Here is a 16,826-nt window from a genome sequence, read left to right on the forward strand (position 1 = left end):
GCAAGCAGAGGGCAAGCTGTGTGCACCATGAATGGGGAGAACCTGCGAGGGCCCTCAAATGCCAGCCTTGGTCTTCTCAAAGTCAATAGACACCTGACCCAACTAGAGTCTTTCATATCAGGTCTTATAAGAGGACTTTCATTCTCTACTTTTGGGTGGGCAAAGATTGAACTTTCTTTTCTTCATGAATGAAATTACCTTCATCGCAAATCAACAGGACCAGAAGTGCAACCAACAAAGGCTTCTGGGTTTAATTCTTGCTAAGCAGCTTTTGTGGTTTTAAAACAGGATTGATTCATGAATGATCTGACATATCAATGAACTATTCATTGGTAAGTTAATTATTTACTGGACTATTGGGAAGTAGTGAAAACTTTGGAGGCAAGTCCTAATCTGAGGAATTAGAGGCTAGGGCATGACTTTAAAGAGTCTTTATTTTGCCCCTTCATCATCCTCCCTTCATTTCCCTTTGGCCCCCGTGTGATCAGGGAAAAAGTTTTGAGACATCAGATATCCTCATCATGGTGTGTGTGTGTGTGTGTGTGTGTGTGTGTATTATAACACAGAGGGTTCAGAAGGTTGTTAGTCAAGTTAATCAAGTTTTCATGGACTGAAGCCTTCAAATCTATGAGCAAAAGTAAATATTTCCCCCTATAAGTTTTTCACAGTGACACAAAGTGAATAATACATCTGTCCATCATCACTAGTCATCAATATTCACCCTCACAGCATCACTACCACCACCACCATCATAATCACCACAAAAGGATTAGTGGAGTCACTAAGAACTCATTCACCACCACCATCACCATCAGCCTTGCCCTCAGAACAAAACCTTCTCCTAAGTGAAAACTCTCCAAGCACTGTGCACACAATATCTCACTGCTATATCACAAATCTTAGAAAACTATTATTTTGACTCTGGAAGCCGAGACAATTTGAAATTAAATTGTTCAAATCACATACATATGCAGCTTCCATCAACAAGTAAACCGACTTCTGCCTTATACCAAGGGCTGGACTTCAAACTCTCCACTCTTCAAAGTTTCAGAACCCATAAAATTATAACAATAAAGTATCTTCCTTTTTTGACTGAGGGGAAGACCCAAGGTTTGGAAAGGTGGAAAGGCTGTGAGGCAAGTGTAGGAGGAGCAGAGTGTTCCAAAGATAAAGGACAGAAACGAAAGACAGAAAAAAAAAGAAAAAAAGGAAAAAAAAAAAAAACAGAACCAAGGACATGTGTGAAAGACCCTTACAAGGTCTTCCTCGTCTCAGGGTCAAGATCTTTCTCCTGGATTCCTTCTCAGACAACTTCTCCTGTTTCCTTGATTTGCAGGACCTTCCAGGAGTGAATCTTATCAACTAGTGCTACTGTTTACATCTTTTGTTGTCAGTCACTGTGTTCATCTGTATCCCTAAAGTTTAAAGAATAAATGAAGTTGGAAACACAAGACTGACACATATTAAATGTCTGAAGGAATAAACCATCAGTCTTATGAATGGATATGTGAATGAGGCAATGAGTGAATGGGAAGTCAAGCGACGGTGGATGCATTTCTCCTTGTATGACTTTGCATTGAGGGATCTTTGTATTTTCATCTTTGTATCAGGTAGGCTAAACTTACTAATCACCTCTGACTTTAAGACCCAGGCAAGGTTTCCCACCTTGCTTCTTTCATTCATTGAGGAAATAAATTCTGTATCCTTTGTCTGCATGTATTATATAGTTTTATTTTCAGATGTGCACCTTGGATGTGCTGTAGAATGAAACTACTGTAGCTAATCCAACAACATAGCTTACATAAGTCGGGCAATGGCAATGTTTCTGACTATAAACTCAATCTGTAAGATGATGACAACATTTATCTTACTGGGTATAATGGAGACAAATGATACAGATTACAGTGCAATAACAAACTACATAACACTATACTTAGTCTATTCACACTCATTTTTCTTTCCTTACTTTCCTTCCTTTTCTTATTTCTATTCCTCTCTTTCTTCTCTCCACTCCTTTTCTAGAAAAAATTGTAAAGGCCAAAGGTTCAGTCACCTGGAGTAATTAGATAATTGTGAGGACAGGAGATACATCTTTGATTGTGTAACATTCCTGGGAGCCCTAGAAAGGAGTGGTGTACACCAGAGACCCTTGTCCAGATGGGATGGGGAAGAATCTCCCATAATTCTAGATAAAAGGTTGTAGGCCAGCAGCTTCCGGCTGCACAAACCACAGAAATGCTTGCGTTGGCATACTAGTACTTTAGAAAGTATAAATTAGTTCCCAATATTCAAAACAAAGAGAGGGAATATTTCAACATTAACAAAACTCTAGATTTATTACACACACACACACATGAAAATGTGGCCACATGATGCCATATTTCCACATTGCTGTGTTTGGCTAGAACCAACCCCAATCTGGAAAAAGGTTTTAAAAAACAATGTCAGTGGGGCATGGGAGGAGGCTAGTTGGATGATTACAGGGTAACAGACTTGCTGTAAGAAACTGACAACCCGAGTTCAATCTTCAAAGCCTGTATTAAGGTGGAAGGAGAGAAAAGAGTTCACAACATTGTTTTCTGACTTTCACAAACACATGTTGACACACGCCACACACATACATCATACAAATTTTTATGATGACAATGATGTTTTTCATACTTCCTATAATTACTAGCATTTCTTACAGCAAATCCAATGCCAAGCTAGAGGCATTTCCATCTATCATTGACTGTGAATCACCTCACTCTTTCAATTAGAGGAAGAGTCTGCCAGACTTCTGTCTCTGAAGAGTCTGTGGTATTTGTGACAAGGGTTATTGAAAAGGGAAAAGAGCCCTAATAGAAGAAAATCATAGTCCTGTTCTTCATAGAAGTTAAAATATGCTCATGAATGAAACTTATAAGACTATGATTCCAATTAAGTTTAAACATAAGCACCGCTAATGAATACTGATAGATATCTAAACGCTGGTTGTCTTGGTGAAAGAGACAATACTTTGCTAGGGGAATGGATGGTCTCATGGCTATCTGAAAAGTTTCATATTTTGATATAGTAGTGGTTTCATGAACTTAACAAGCTTTGTGCTTGATAGAAGCATCCTATTTCACATCAAGAAAAACAAAGTTACTTTCACTGCATTAAGTTTTCATCTATGTTGGGCAGATACATGAGAATATGTTGCATTTTTTGCAATCTTTTGAGTTTCTGAACTACCCAGTAAACAGTCCAGATTTCAAAATTAATATGCTTCTGTGTGTAAAATAACATAGAGAACAATACATTCACCTAGCACCCCCATCCATCCCACTTGCCTGGTTCTATGTGGTTTTGAACTTTGAGCACATGACCAATGCCTAGATCTCATTTCAGTAATAGGAAAATTGTAGTCTAGAAAAACAATAAAATTTGTCCCAGAACATGAAACAGAAGGGTAAGGTACCAAGTTTTATTAATTGTTTTTCTCCTGTGACAAGATGCCTAACTAAAGTAAATTTAAGGGACTATTTACTGTTTTCTATTGCAGATGGGCTGCAAGAGATGCAGAGGGTCACAAGTGCTTGTGTCTTTTCAACTTGGTAGTCAGGGATGGGCACTGAGAAACTTTGACATCCTACAAAAGCATGTTTACACTGGAGATATGGGTAAATGCCGAATATCAGAGCTCATTTGTCCCTGGGTGCATGAGTGTACACATGCCTACAAACCTTCTTATTAAGGGTTTGCTAGCACATCCCTAGCAAGAAATCAATAAACTCCTTGCCTTTGTTGTTATTCTATATTCCATAGGGGCTGCAGGGGTGGTTAAATAAATCGGGTGAGGGCCTTCTCTGAGATTTCATTTTCTCCCCTGAAACAATAGAAGTCTAAATCCATATACTTCATAGCGATGCATATGAATGAGGGGGGTGGGAGGCTGTGAGTGGGTATATGCAGTAGTGGATGGTAATGCATACATGGGGACACAGCAGGTATGCATTAAATGTCAGCTCTGGTCTGTCATACTCTTGCCCTAAAGCAAAGGTGGCTAAGCAGGAGCAGAGCGACATTTCCCACCGTCGTCTGTCACTTTGGGGAATGGAGTCATTTCTTAGAAGAGCCACCCAAAGCCTCTCTGGGCCTGAAAATGCCTGCGCCAGTCTTCTTTCTGAAACTTTCATTGCTCAGGGCCAAGGAGCAGCAGAGGCCAGCTATGCTGGCTGATTCCTAAAAGGCATCAATCTATGCCCTTCGTCCCCTCCCTTTCCCTACATTTTTTTTCTTCATGTATAATGAGGCCTCCAGAGACTGACGGACATCTGAACCTCGTTACGGCTCTCTTGGTAGTCCAGCATCAATAAAAGCAGGCATACCAGGGGAGACAGTGGAGACTGTGACCGGCAAGCTGGTGGGCAACTCAAGGAGGGGCAGTTACTGAGCTTCCAAATCCCCGGATTTACTTCACTGTGAATTACAACTCAACTGAACACTTTAGTGCCAAGATTTCTGTGAGGAAAAGGTAGGAGCTGAGCCAAGCCAAGAAGACCTTTGGTACTAACATGGCAGGGAAGTCTCTAGTATGGGGTGATGCTCCTCTGTTTAAAGGGAGCATGTGGGAGGTAGTGGGGGGGAAGAGGTGAGAGATGTTACCAATCTGAAATCCTAAATGGTAGGTCATGCTTCCTTGCTATGTGACTTGGAACTGTTTCTCAGACTACAATCCTCGGTTTCTCTAGCCTAGACTCAGGGGTTTAGGCTGACTGGGGAGTCTTGCATGCAAACAGGCTCTAAGGCTAATGTTGCCTGTGTTCAGCTAAGTCATACACACTGGGGCATTAGGGAGAATCCCTTTGTTGATTTGGCTAAGAATGGGTAATATAGCAGAGGAGGAGCCTGAGGTTAGGGAATAAGAAAACATATATATGAGAGATAGAGAGATTGGGGTGAGGCAAGTGTAGGAGGAGAGGCTGAACCTGATGAAAGAGATGGCAAAAGAGATAGAAACAGTGTTTAAAAGCAGAAACGGGATTAAAGGAAACCAAATGGTAAAGACAAAAGTAAAGGCAGAGAAGGGAGGAGCAGAGAAAGAGGCAGGGGAAGGAGGGAAAGTGGACACTGGCACTCGGCACCAGAGGGGCCGGGCCAAGTCCCCATGCCTAGAGTGCTGAGTAAGCCCTTGAAGAAACTATCCCCTCAGCTCATTTAAGAAACAGTACACCTTGTATCAGGTTCTACCAAGCTATCTGGATCTCCATCTGCAGGAGGCAGACAGACAGTGGCTCCCATAATCCCAGGCAGCAAGGCTACTGGATAGAGACACAGCTGAGATTTCCCTGCCCACCCTCTGCTCCTGTTTCCCCATTTGCTTCTTCAAGATGAAGAGTCAGTGCTCAAATGGGTCCATGGAAACCTCAAAACTGTGCTCTCTTGGAATATGAGAGTAGAGTCCCAAAGAGTCTGTGCAGCCCTCAACTGGTCAGGTCACATGAAAAAACCAATAGCTATCCTCAAGGTCAACATGGCAGTGATACCACTCAGGGACATCTACCATCATCTGGTCACAAGCCAGACACCCTGTCCCAGTATCGTGGGAAGGTTAGAGTAGCATCAGGTCTGATCTCTATGGGATACCTGTGATAGCAGTATCCATGAATACAGACTATGAGCTAAGATTCAAGTCATGCTGTATGCAGACTTCCAAGTGCCTGAATACTGTGTGCACTCCATAAATACCAGGCAGCGCTAGTTCACTGTACTGAATATCCCATTTTTATTGCATTCCTCTGAGGAAATAACGCATGGAGAAAGATGGAAGAGACTGAAGCAGCATAAAGTACAATTACATGGAGGTGCTAGAGATGAAAAAGAGCCCTGTCCTGCGGAGTACGGCCTACACAGGCAGACACCAGACACTAGGCTGGGACCCAACTCTGTGCCCTCATCCTATGTGCGCTGGCCTCATTTTCCCCACTAATATTCTAGGCACTTGTTGAGGAAAACCTGTTGAGAAAAAAAAAAAACAAGGTTTTTAGGAAAGAAGCTGATGAGGTGTACTAAAAGATTATAGAGTGAAAAACTGTTGTGAACAAGTCCCCCATAAAATAGATGTGATTGAATGAGGTCCGATCCACAGAGGATGAACTCGAGTGCAGCCAAGCCACAGAGCTCAGCAATGGCGTTTCCTTTTTCCTTAGCCTCAAGCAGGTGGCCCTAGTCACTCACCTCTACTCGTGGGGGGTTCATCCAGTGGGGAATGTCACGTGCCGTCACATTCACTGGCAGGATGATGGACTCGCTGTTGTGATCCAGGCACGAGGTGGCACACTCTGACCCTGAGAGGAAGCACAAGGTAAACTAATGGCTAAGTCATATCTCCAAATACCGGTGGCCAACATGGCCAGGGCAGAGACTGCTTTTTGCAACTCCATTTTTCCAACATTCAATACCTCCTCCAGCCACATTGTCAGTCTCTTCACCACCTAACATCTTGATGTATAGAACTGACCTGTACTTAAGACTATCTGCCCCATCTCCCTGAATTTGTCCCAAATTTTCTTCCTATGACTAAATCCTATCAGCTTGTCAAGGACCGGTTCAAATGCCCCATGTTGTCTACCCTCACTTCTGGTAAAGCACACTCTTTATGAATGCCTACTACCTTGAGTAACACTGCTGGACACTGGTGATCTCACCCCAGCGTTGCTCCCTGGCATGTTAGTGGTACCCTAGGAAAGATATGCCACCGTTGGCTCATCTCTGAGCAGAGCCCAGCGTGTGGCACTGAGGAAGTTCTGTGAATCTGGAGTAGTGAGAACTGAAACATGTAGCTGCGTGGTCTTACACACCATGCTTCTCCTGGTGAGTGTTTAGCCCTGTCCGCTCTGCATCTTTCCACTTTCCTTCTACCAGCAAGTCACTAATGATGCCCAGACCTTAGCACGAGTGCCACTTGCTCAAGGACGATCAAGCCATTCACAGGCTCTCAGTGCTGTTCGTCCTCTTACCACCTACCATTTGCCTAGTGATTGCATTATCAGTGGCTTTCTTCCTTCTTAGGTTGTCACTCAGTAAGGCCATCCCTGGCCTTGTTCCCCCTTCTATCTATGTCTGGAGCCTGTAACTTTACATAGCAGACTGTAGGCAATCAAGGAATAAGTTGTGTGAACTGAGTGAAAGAAACCATGAGGAAATGCTTGCATCAACTGGCAAGGAGAGGGTTGGGTGAGCACACGGGGAAAATGATGGCTGAAGGAGTGACAGAGACATAGTGAGGATAGGTGGGTGTTGAGCACCTTATGATGGAGGAAACGAGGCAGACTGGGTGAGCGAGTATGTAAGGGATGAGCCAGACAGGTGACAAGATAATGAGGGAATCAAGGCAGAAGTCGGTGGAGGGAGGTTGACCAGTGAGGCCATTTACAGCCACAGTAGGCCTTAGTGTGGAGGTTTCTAAACACTTTCTGGCTAGGGCTGCGTGAGTTGGCTATAATTACCCCCATACACTCTGAGGTCTTTTAAAATTTAAGCCTGTTTCATGGTATGTCCCCATGACTCCAGCCGGTTAGAATTTGACCAGGTCCAAAGAGGTCATTCTTCTGCCATGGTGTTCAAATTTTGAATACCACTCCGTGTGGAAAGAGTGAGCCAAATCTTTCTAGTAAGAATCCTTTCTAATTAGCTGTCCTAAACATCCATTTTTGAGATACATCCATGTATACACACACATGCACACATCCACACACACACACACACGTGCCCTTCTAGGTACCACATCATTATACTCTTTAGTTTAAAAGATGTATGAATTTAAGCAAGGGGCAACTGGGGCTGCACATTTAAAGTCGTGCTCAGAATAGTTTCACCATAACCTAGGCGCACTGAGTCCAGAAGGGCAAATGTTCTTGTTCTCGCCAGGTGACTTCCTTATGCCATTCTAATTTCCCGAGAATCCATCACCATAGCAATATGGGTGTTATCACATGCACTTCCTAAGCTGGGGAGTCAAGAGACACAGAGGCCATGCGTCTAAGCTTAAAGCGCAGAGGTTCTCACTTTCAGGACCAGTGATGAGTAAGCTATAGCCACAAAGGGAGAAGAAAGAAAGGTTGCAATGGAGAGGTGAAGAATCCAGTGGAGAACCACATGAAAAACAAGAAATGAAGACACAGAAGATTTTTGTTTTTAAAGAAAGATGACTAATGAGAAGAAGGGGACAGATGTCACTAAGCTGTAAGAAAGATTCTGTGGCACACCCTAACTTATCATGAGACTGACTCTAAAGGAGTTTTGAGGGAACAAAGATGAAATAAAGCTGTAATAAAAAAAATTGTCTTGGAAAAAGAAAAGATGTTTCATCTGGGTAATAGACAAAGGCAGTGTGTCCCCAGAGAGGAGGAACAAAGCATGATGGGAAGAGGAAAAACTGGTTGTTCTCTGACATTGTTTCTCTCTCCCTCCTTCCCTATTTCTCCTGTCCTTTCTTGCTGGCCCCTCTCCCACTCCAAGCTCTAGCTCTCAGGACAAGGCTGCAGTCGTGACATATGGGCCACAGCTGGCATCATCACAGGCTGGTGATTTCACCAGGCACTTGCCTCTCCCTCCCAGGAAGGGAGTGACTGCCCCTGGAACTCATGGCAGCCACATAGGCTCCCAAGTCACCAGAGTGACTCCTAGTGGGTCTTCAGCCACAAATTTGGCACCTACATTGCCCTAATACAAGGTTTCTAACCAAACCCCTCTCCATAGAGAAAGGAGATTCCTGGGTAGGATTCTTTCTGGAACTAGATGACAGTCACTGGAAAGTAAGGAACAGAAGAGGGGAAACTCGCCCCCTTCTCTCTCTGTCTCTGTCAGTATCCTCATGTTCCTCCTTTCTCTCTCTGCTTTTCCATAAGAGGCCCTCACTCACTCACTGACCATCCTGGATTACTATATCCAGAGGATCAGCATCCAAAGTACCATGGGAAAAGGATTTTAAGGGACAGGGGACAGTACAGTACTGGTAACACGGAAATTTCCTTTGCTTCCTATTTGGCTGTATAAAAGCCCCCACTGAGTGAATAACTATCACCATACACCCTTTTCTCTGTCTATAGACTGTTCTCAGGCAGAAGTGTGCAGAGACAGGCTCAGCCATCAGAAATAATGGAAAAGAGGAAGGCTTGGCCTTGTGATACAGCAGCCAGTATTGCAAACCATGGAGACACTCACCCTAACTCTAGAATGATTATATAGTAGTCCCCAGAAAGCCCTTAATTTCTCCATAATTCTCCTGGTCAGGGTCCTTCGGTAATTCTCTAAGATCTTGATCAGAGGAGAGTGACCATGTTCCTCGCCATCTTTCAACACCGGCAGGAGCTAGCACCATAAACAATGTGCTGGCGCTGGCTCTAAGTTCAGATGACAACAAATTCCACTATCTGTTTTTCTGTGTTTTCGTCTTCAAAAAGAAGTGGATATCCCCTAGGCCCCTTCTCTGTCAGCCGTAGGCCTTGCTTGTGGATGTGCAGTGACAAGGCTCAGCATCCCTAGCCTAGTAAAGGACTTGCTGCCGACATGCTTACCCGACCTTCTGTGCTAGACAGTCCTGGCAATCCTCCCATAAATCACACTGGCCCTGAGGAAGGACGTCCAGTTCCCTGGAGGGTTCAGTGCAGTCAATTAGGGAATCATCTCAAGAGGTCAGCATCATTGCCCTTATATTAGGTCAGGTTCTATGTGTTCTGAGTTTCCCCAGAGGCAGCGGTGCACCTGATAATAAATGAGTCTGTCCCAGAGCACAGGTTCTACTAAGCAAACCCCAGGCCATTATTCACTGTAAGCATTAACAACAATAACAAGCTGGCTGAAAACACACACACATACACACACACACACACACACACACACACACACGTGCGCGCGTGCATTGAAAATGCCATTTATCCTCCAGAGGCAACCAGGATGCTGAGGACAGAGGTGTGGTTTTCAAATCGGTCAAACCTCAGGACTTGGGGTGAATTCCACTGTCCATTTGAGGTTTTATTCTCCCATCTGCTAATGTTTGTTAAGAGGACCATTACTGATGCCTTTTTTGGGGACCAGAGTTTGACCAGCACCAGGTGCTCTTGGGTGATGCATAGGGTACATTTTTAAAATTCCTAATGAAAACACCACTGTGCATTGTATATGGAGTCATACTTCTGCTCATGGATCACCTGGTTTCAGTTTCTTCTCCCTAGACTACCTCACAAGGTCTAGCAAATCTGTGAGATGCATCCCTTCCCCTGGGCACTTCTGTGTTCTCCTTGGTAACCGAGAGCCTTTCTGTGCTACACCAGTGCACATCCTGTCACCATATGGTGTCACCATATAGGACAATCTGGATCCTTATTCTTGAATTCCCTGGTGGGAGGACAGAGTCTCCTTCATTCTTCCCTCTCTCCCTCACAGAGACAGGTTTCCTACAGATATATGCTCAGACACACAGCAGGATGGACACACATGCCACTGTTTCCCCAGCACACTCATCTTACCTATGGCATAGCCATCAGGACACTGCAATTTGAGGTTACTGTTGAGCTGGTTTGGGGCCAAGCACTGGCCTTGCATCTCTCTGCAGACATGGAAGGAGCCGCTCCAGGTGCCGTCTTTGCGGCAGTGAATGATGTTGCTCCCACGGCCCTGAAAACCAGAGAAACATACTTAGAATGTGACTGACTGCAGCTGCTCAAAAAACATGCCTCTCAGAAGGAAAGATGAAATTATTTGTCATTTCCTCACAGATTTAAGAAATGTTCCAAAGTAGCTTGTTACCAATAGCTGAATCTCAGGCATCTTGAAATGGGTATTGCTTGTATTTTCAGATTGAGAGACTTCCTCTGATCTTTCCAGACTGCCTAATTTCCAGGTCTCCTAATTCTTAGGTTATGGTTGTTGGGAAATTCCAGTTGGAATAATTATGACCGAGAATTCTTTTAAGACTATTGTTGTTTCTATTGAGAAGTTGGGAAGCCATCAGCTAATCTACTGATAGACAGTAAGATGTAGTGGTGGGGGTGGGGTCATAAAAAGGAAGCTACAAATGAGCCACATTTTCTTTCTTTGTAGACAATGAGAAAGCAGCCCGGGTGAGAGCTTTCTCTTCCAAGGAACTTCCAGCGACAATGGCCCCCACAGGTTCAGAGGGGGTCATGTGTATCGCTATTCTGAGTTCTTTACCCTAAGAAAGGGGTTCTTCCTCAGCCTTCTGTAAGCAAGTAAGAGAGCACGGTGTGAAAATATAGGCCTTTCTCTGAGTCCCACTCAGCATCCAAGACTGTATCAGACCAGAGGTTGGATGGGGCTCAGAGAAGGCAGAAAGGGAAGGGAAGTTCATTCCCGGAAGAGAGAAGTTCATGTGCCAATGCAATCCAGGGCAGTGAGCATGGCCAAGGCAGGTGCGACTCTGTTCTGTGGCCTGAGGGGGGAGTAACGGAGAACAGAGTGCAGGAGGCATGGGTCTTTGATGCCAGCTCTGACTATGGAAGGCACGTGGATAACTATCATCCCCCGCAAGGAAGCAAGAGGCTCTGTGGGGAACCAGATACTCCCCGACTCATCCCTGCATCCTGAGTGCCTTTTATTAATGTAGGCCACTCAGTCTATCCCTTTACTCTCTGTAGTTATTTTTGTTCACTCAAGACTTGTTGATTAATGAAAGATGGAATGAATATGGAGAAGACGTTTTTAAGTAAACAGGAAATAAATGAATAAATAGCCAGAAAAATAAAAGGCATAAATGAGTAAACAAATGAGTGAGGGCATAAACAGTGAGTATCTGTGAGAGAAAATGCGAAAGGGCTGATATGGGCTGAGCTGCCTCATCAAAGAAAGAAAAAACAGCTGCATGGAGGCAGAACTGAGAAGAAAGTGGGGTCTCTCATGAGGTCTCTCCCCAGCCAGCAGAAGGTGGGCACTATTGCAAGAGAACCCCCTTACCCATGGGAGAATATGGCCCATCTGAGCTTGCAGTTATGGGGAAACTTTAAGAGGCTTGGTGTGGGTTTATGGCAAGCTTCTGCAGCTTCATAGGAGTCTAGAGAACTTGGACTCCCCCTCTTGGAGCCCCAAGCTCTAAGCCCCATGATCCTGCTGGGCCCACAGGGGAGTAGGAAATTGACCCCAATTTCCTGGATCCTTGGCCTGGGACTATAATGCATTTGGCCTCCAGCCTCACAAGGCATGCAGACCTCAGCACTACAAGGGCCAGAATTGGCTGAGAAGCAAGGTTTGCAGCAGAGGGTGTATTAGAGCTAACTGGAATCTACTCCGGGAATTTCAAGTCTCGGAGGCCTCACTGTGGAAGGTGGGAACATAAGGTACTGGTCTTACTTTCTCAAGATTTCCCCTCTCTCTCCTTCTCCTCGTTGGTTCACCTGGCACTTTCTGTGGCTAAATCTGCCTTTAAAATATGGCAGCCACCTGCTAAGACACTTTAGCCTTCAAAGCAAGGCAAGCATGTGGGCTAGCACTCCAGAGCCTCCATGTGGATCTCAGACATTTCTAGCCCCACCTCTTGCTGTATGTGTGCCCTTCACTCTACTCAAGTAAACCAGCCCATCCCCTGCCCTCCTCCCCATCTTGCCTTGCTTTGCACTTTTGTGCTGTTCTCTCTGAATGCAGCCTCTCTGGCACTTCTGGATATTCAGCACTTGCTGACCATCTGACAGTGAGGATATCCTCGCTAACTGTGCTGACTACTTTGAGAACAGAAGAGCCAATGTAGTTGAGTATCAAATCTGAGAATACTACTCTGTGGGTGTTATCAGGGAACCAAACCAACTGAGTGTGTTTGATTTCAAATGCACAAGACATGACTTTACCTGCTAAAGTAAAAGATCCACCAAGAGGACTGTGCATCTTTCACCAAAACTGCCTTCCTCCCTGTGCTTATATAGAAGCCATTTCGCACTCTCTTTAGACCCCCCATCTCTTTAGCCAAGAAAAGCACACACAGTTAACAGTGTGTTGAAATAAGAGCGGCGGGGCTGCGTCCCTGCCACCCAGCTGCCCGCATGGCTTTACCTGAAATAATTACACGGAAACTGTATTCTTTTAATCACTGCCTGGCCCATTAGTTCCAGCCTCTTATTGACTAGCTCTTACATATTGATCTAACCCATTTTTAATATTCTGTGTAGTACCATGAGCTGGCTTACCAGGAAAGATCTTAACCTGCGTCTGTCTGGAGTGGGAGAATCATGGCGACTCCTCACTTGGCTTCTTTCTCCCAGCATTCTGTTCTGTTTACTCCACCCACCTAAGGGCTGGCCTATAAATGGGCCAAGGCAGTTTCTTTATTAAATAAAAGTAACTCCTCCATCAACAGTGTTTACAGCTAACTACATTATTGAAACCTTCATCATGCTCGATGTTCTAAGGAATCATTTTGACTACTGAAGAGAAGAGAAACCATACCCCATGTCAAATCTGAAAACTGATGTTCGTTCCAGGAAAGAAATAAGTGATGGATGCTATAGTTATGGTTACCGGTTCAAATGTCAGTTCTAGAATATCCCAACTCTGGGACTTCGGAGAGTCTCTTTGTGTGCCTGTGCCTCAGTTTCTTCAACTCCTAAGTGTGCATGGATCTACTGCCTAATGGAATCATCATGACAACCAAGTGGTCAATTTATGGAAGTTCTTAAGACCTGACACATATGTACAGAGCTATGCATTAGCCACGGTTCCTAACTTCCCTGTTGCACTCAGTGTCTCTAGGGAACTTTCCACAATGCAGCAGCCAGAATGAGGAGGCAGTGAGTAAGAGTGGCAGAGGATGCCAGGTCCCAGCCCTTGACTGTGAACCTTTGTGCCTTCTCCACGGTTGAAGGAGGAGAGACAGACACGGGGGAGAAAGAAAATGGGCAGAAAAAAGCCACATCATGACAGAGGGTTCTGATTACAATAAAGCCAGGCCCAGCCAGGTGGGAGAGGACAGGATGATCATCAGCTATGGACGTGTGGATCTGCCATGTCCTAATTGAATAACAATTAAAGCAAAAAAAAAAAAAAACCTTCCATGTCTGCATATATAGAGTAGAACAGAAACGCTCAGTGCATTTATGTGAATCCATCAACATGATGCAACCATGCAGGGCTAATGAGCAGTTCCAGGTGTGAGGATGCGTTGAAAAAAAATGGCTTGTTCTCTTACTTGGTTTAAGACTTGATTCTGACATTAACTGGTGTGGCTCTCCTTGCCAGATGTCAGTGGACTCATCTGTAAGTTAAGTGGACTGCAGTGAAGGTCTCTGAATATCTGCCAGGCTCTAATGGCATGTGCTTCCCTCTTCTTCTTCCTGGTCTCGAGGCAACCCTAGTGCTTGATGTACAGTTATCCTTGAAGCAAGACACTAACCGTACCTGCTCTGTCTGCACCCATGGGGTTATGCAGCATCCATGGCAGAGCCCACATGGGCTGGACAAGCTTCATGCTTTGATGGCAGAAAGGACTGCACAGTCACCCTCTGTCTCCCCTGCAAGCGACTGGGAGTATTGCGGTTCTACTATTCACCTCCTCCTGATGAGTTCTGGAAATCCATTATTAGATGCACCATTTGGCCCATGAAACACGGTTAGCCTTTTGTCCTGTTGTGTTTCAAGTGTTTACCATAGACCTGGTCCTCTCCAAAGACTGGCCACGCCTCTGATAACTTGCAACACTCCTACAGAGCTTGTCACTATGTCCTGGGACTAAGTTGTCTCTTTACATCCAGGGCCTTCTGTGTCTCATTAAATTTAGAGAGGACTGGCATCTTTCACCAGCTGTCTGGACAGCATACCTCAGGCTCTGCCACCAGCCTACCCTCGAGATATCTGGGGACAGTGAACGCACATGACTGAATAGTCTCAATCCCACCGAAAAGCTCAGAGCTCTAAGCAAAGACTTAGTTAAACTTCACAGGCCTTTTGTTCTGCATCTGGAAAGTGGAAAGACGAGTTTTTTTTTTTTTTTTTCGAGGGTTTGCTTTATGTTTCTAGAATGAAAGAGAGCCCATGACACCAACCTGGCGTCCATAAAATCCTCACATTAAAAAGCAAAGTTATGATTATTTAGACCTTCCTCCTTGGTTTTACTGGGGCAGGAACACTATAAATGTCAGAGCTGAAATGTACAATATGGAAGCACGAGTGACTATTTACACTTCAATATGAACTATGGAGCTGGACATGATGTATCAGGCCGAAAATCCCAACACTGAGACGGACAAGGAGAAAGGGTTATCATTTCAAGGGAGGCCTGATTGGGATGCACAGTGAGACCATATCAAAAATAGGTAAGTAAAATAATTTGTTTGAGAAAAGATCTCTTGTTTCATGTGGCCAAAGCTTGCCCCAGTTCAGGCGTGGCCTTGAACTTCTAATTTTCCTGCCTCCACCACCCACTTGTATGGATTAATGGCATGCGAATTTTACATTTTTAAAAAATATGTAAAACCAAGTATAATATTTAACTACTTGGACACTGTCACCAGAGATTTCGGAGACACAGGACAGATGCGGTATATTTTCATCGTAACAGAAAGTTGTAGAAGGACTAGAGGATTGTTTATTCTACAGGTTGATTTGGGTAGCATTCAAGGTCTCCATGTAGCTTGTATGAATCCTCACACTGGATAAATGCCGCTTTTGAGACGTCGGGGAGCTGGCCAGCAGAAAGCGGTCTTTCCAGCTGTTGGCTTTGTTTCTAAGCTCTACGGAGTCACATCCAGAATGAGAGATCTCTACCGTCATGACCATAAAAGCAGATTAGTCTGTTTGTACCTTCATCGGGACTACCACTTACTGTGGCGTAGACCTGTGCTCCGCACAACTCCAGGTGTACCCAAGTCTGTTCCCTGCTACCACCAATAAACTGTGAGGCAGGCTGTGTTATTTCTTTACAGGTCACATACAGGGAAACTGAAGCTTGAAGGGTTAAGCAACTTGTCCCTTTTTTAGGGGCGGATAGTGATATCGGCATTAGAATCTAGATCTAGCAAGCATCCTACTGGTTCCCTTGGAAGAATCAATGAAGTGAAATTGTTTTAGATTCTGCCAGTAGTAGCAAGGAGGAGTGTGTGACTCTCCCCTAGAGTAGCCTCTCCCCTTCTCTGCCAGGATCTGGAACTTGTTTGGAAAGCTAAGACTCTTTACTCCATATAAGCTGTGGGATTCAAGAAGTGTGGGCCTTGCGTTCCTGCTGTGTTTACAGGCAGTGAGAGGGAATCTGAGGTGAACACTGGTGTTGGCTCTCAGGCCCTTGGTCTGAGGGTAGAGGAAATTCATTCTTAGAACAAACTAGAAACGTCAATTGTGTTAAGAGCCCATTTGGCACACACCCCCTCATTCTTTGAGCTGACAAACCATACCCTGCTCCTTCGAGTCTAGCCTCTCCACCCACTGCCAAACAGCAACAGTCCAGTCCTCTGATGAATTTACATTTCCCTCTCCTTTAAATACAAACTGCCCATGAAAGCTACTTGGCAGGCTGCAGGCAGACTGGGTTTCAGTTTGATAACATGGCCATGGTCAGAATATTATTTGGCTCAGGAAAAACTGTTAGCAAGAGCTTTATGTGAGGGAGCAAAAGGGAAGTTGATCAGCCTGTGAGAGGCATGGTAATCAGGGTCCTAGCTTGTTCCAGGACTCCTGCTTCTTAGGTGTTGGAGGATGGGCGTAATTCCCAGGAGTGACCACCAGCACCTCAGAGTATCCATAGACAGCTGTGAATGCGTGATATTCAGGACTTGGAGGCAATACCTACAAAACTCAGCTTATCCTAAGAAGGGGCACGTGGTCCCTAAGGTGTCACTTCCTAGGGACCTACTAGGTGTCTGGCACTG

The 16,826-nt window shown here is 44.7% G+C and overlaps 1 protein-coding gene across 1 annotated transcript in view; it reads right to left on the bottom strand.

Moving 5' to 3' along the window:
* The window catches only part of Pappa (pappalysin 1), a 231,453-nt gene that overhangs the window by 18,126 nt on the left and 196,501 nt on the right, over positions 1–16,826 (bottom strand). The window contains exons 18-19 of the mRNA XM_057784762.1: positions 10,494–10,641; positions 6,202–6,311 (exon numbers count right to left, since the gene is read on the bottom strand). Of these exons, the coding sequence (XP_057640745.1) occupies positions 6,202–6,311; positions 10,494–10,641 (258 nt within the window). The remainder of the gene's footprint in view (positions 1–6,201; positions 6,312–10,493; positions 10,642–16,826) is intronic.

The sequence above is a fragment of the Chionomys nivalis genome, chromosome 11, assembly GCF_950005125.1.
Source record: "Chionomys nivalis chromosome 11, mChiNiv1.1, whole genome shotgun sequence".
NCBI classification, from domain to species: Eukaryota; Metazoa; Chordata; class Mammalia; order Rodentia; family Cricetidae; genus Chionomys; species Chionomys nivalis.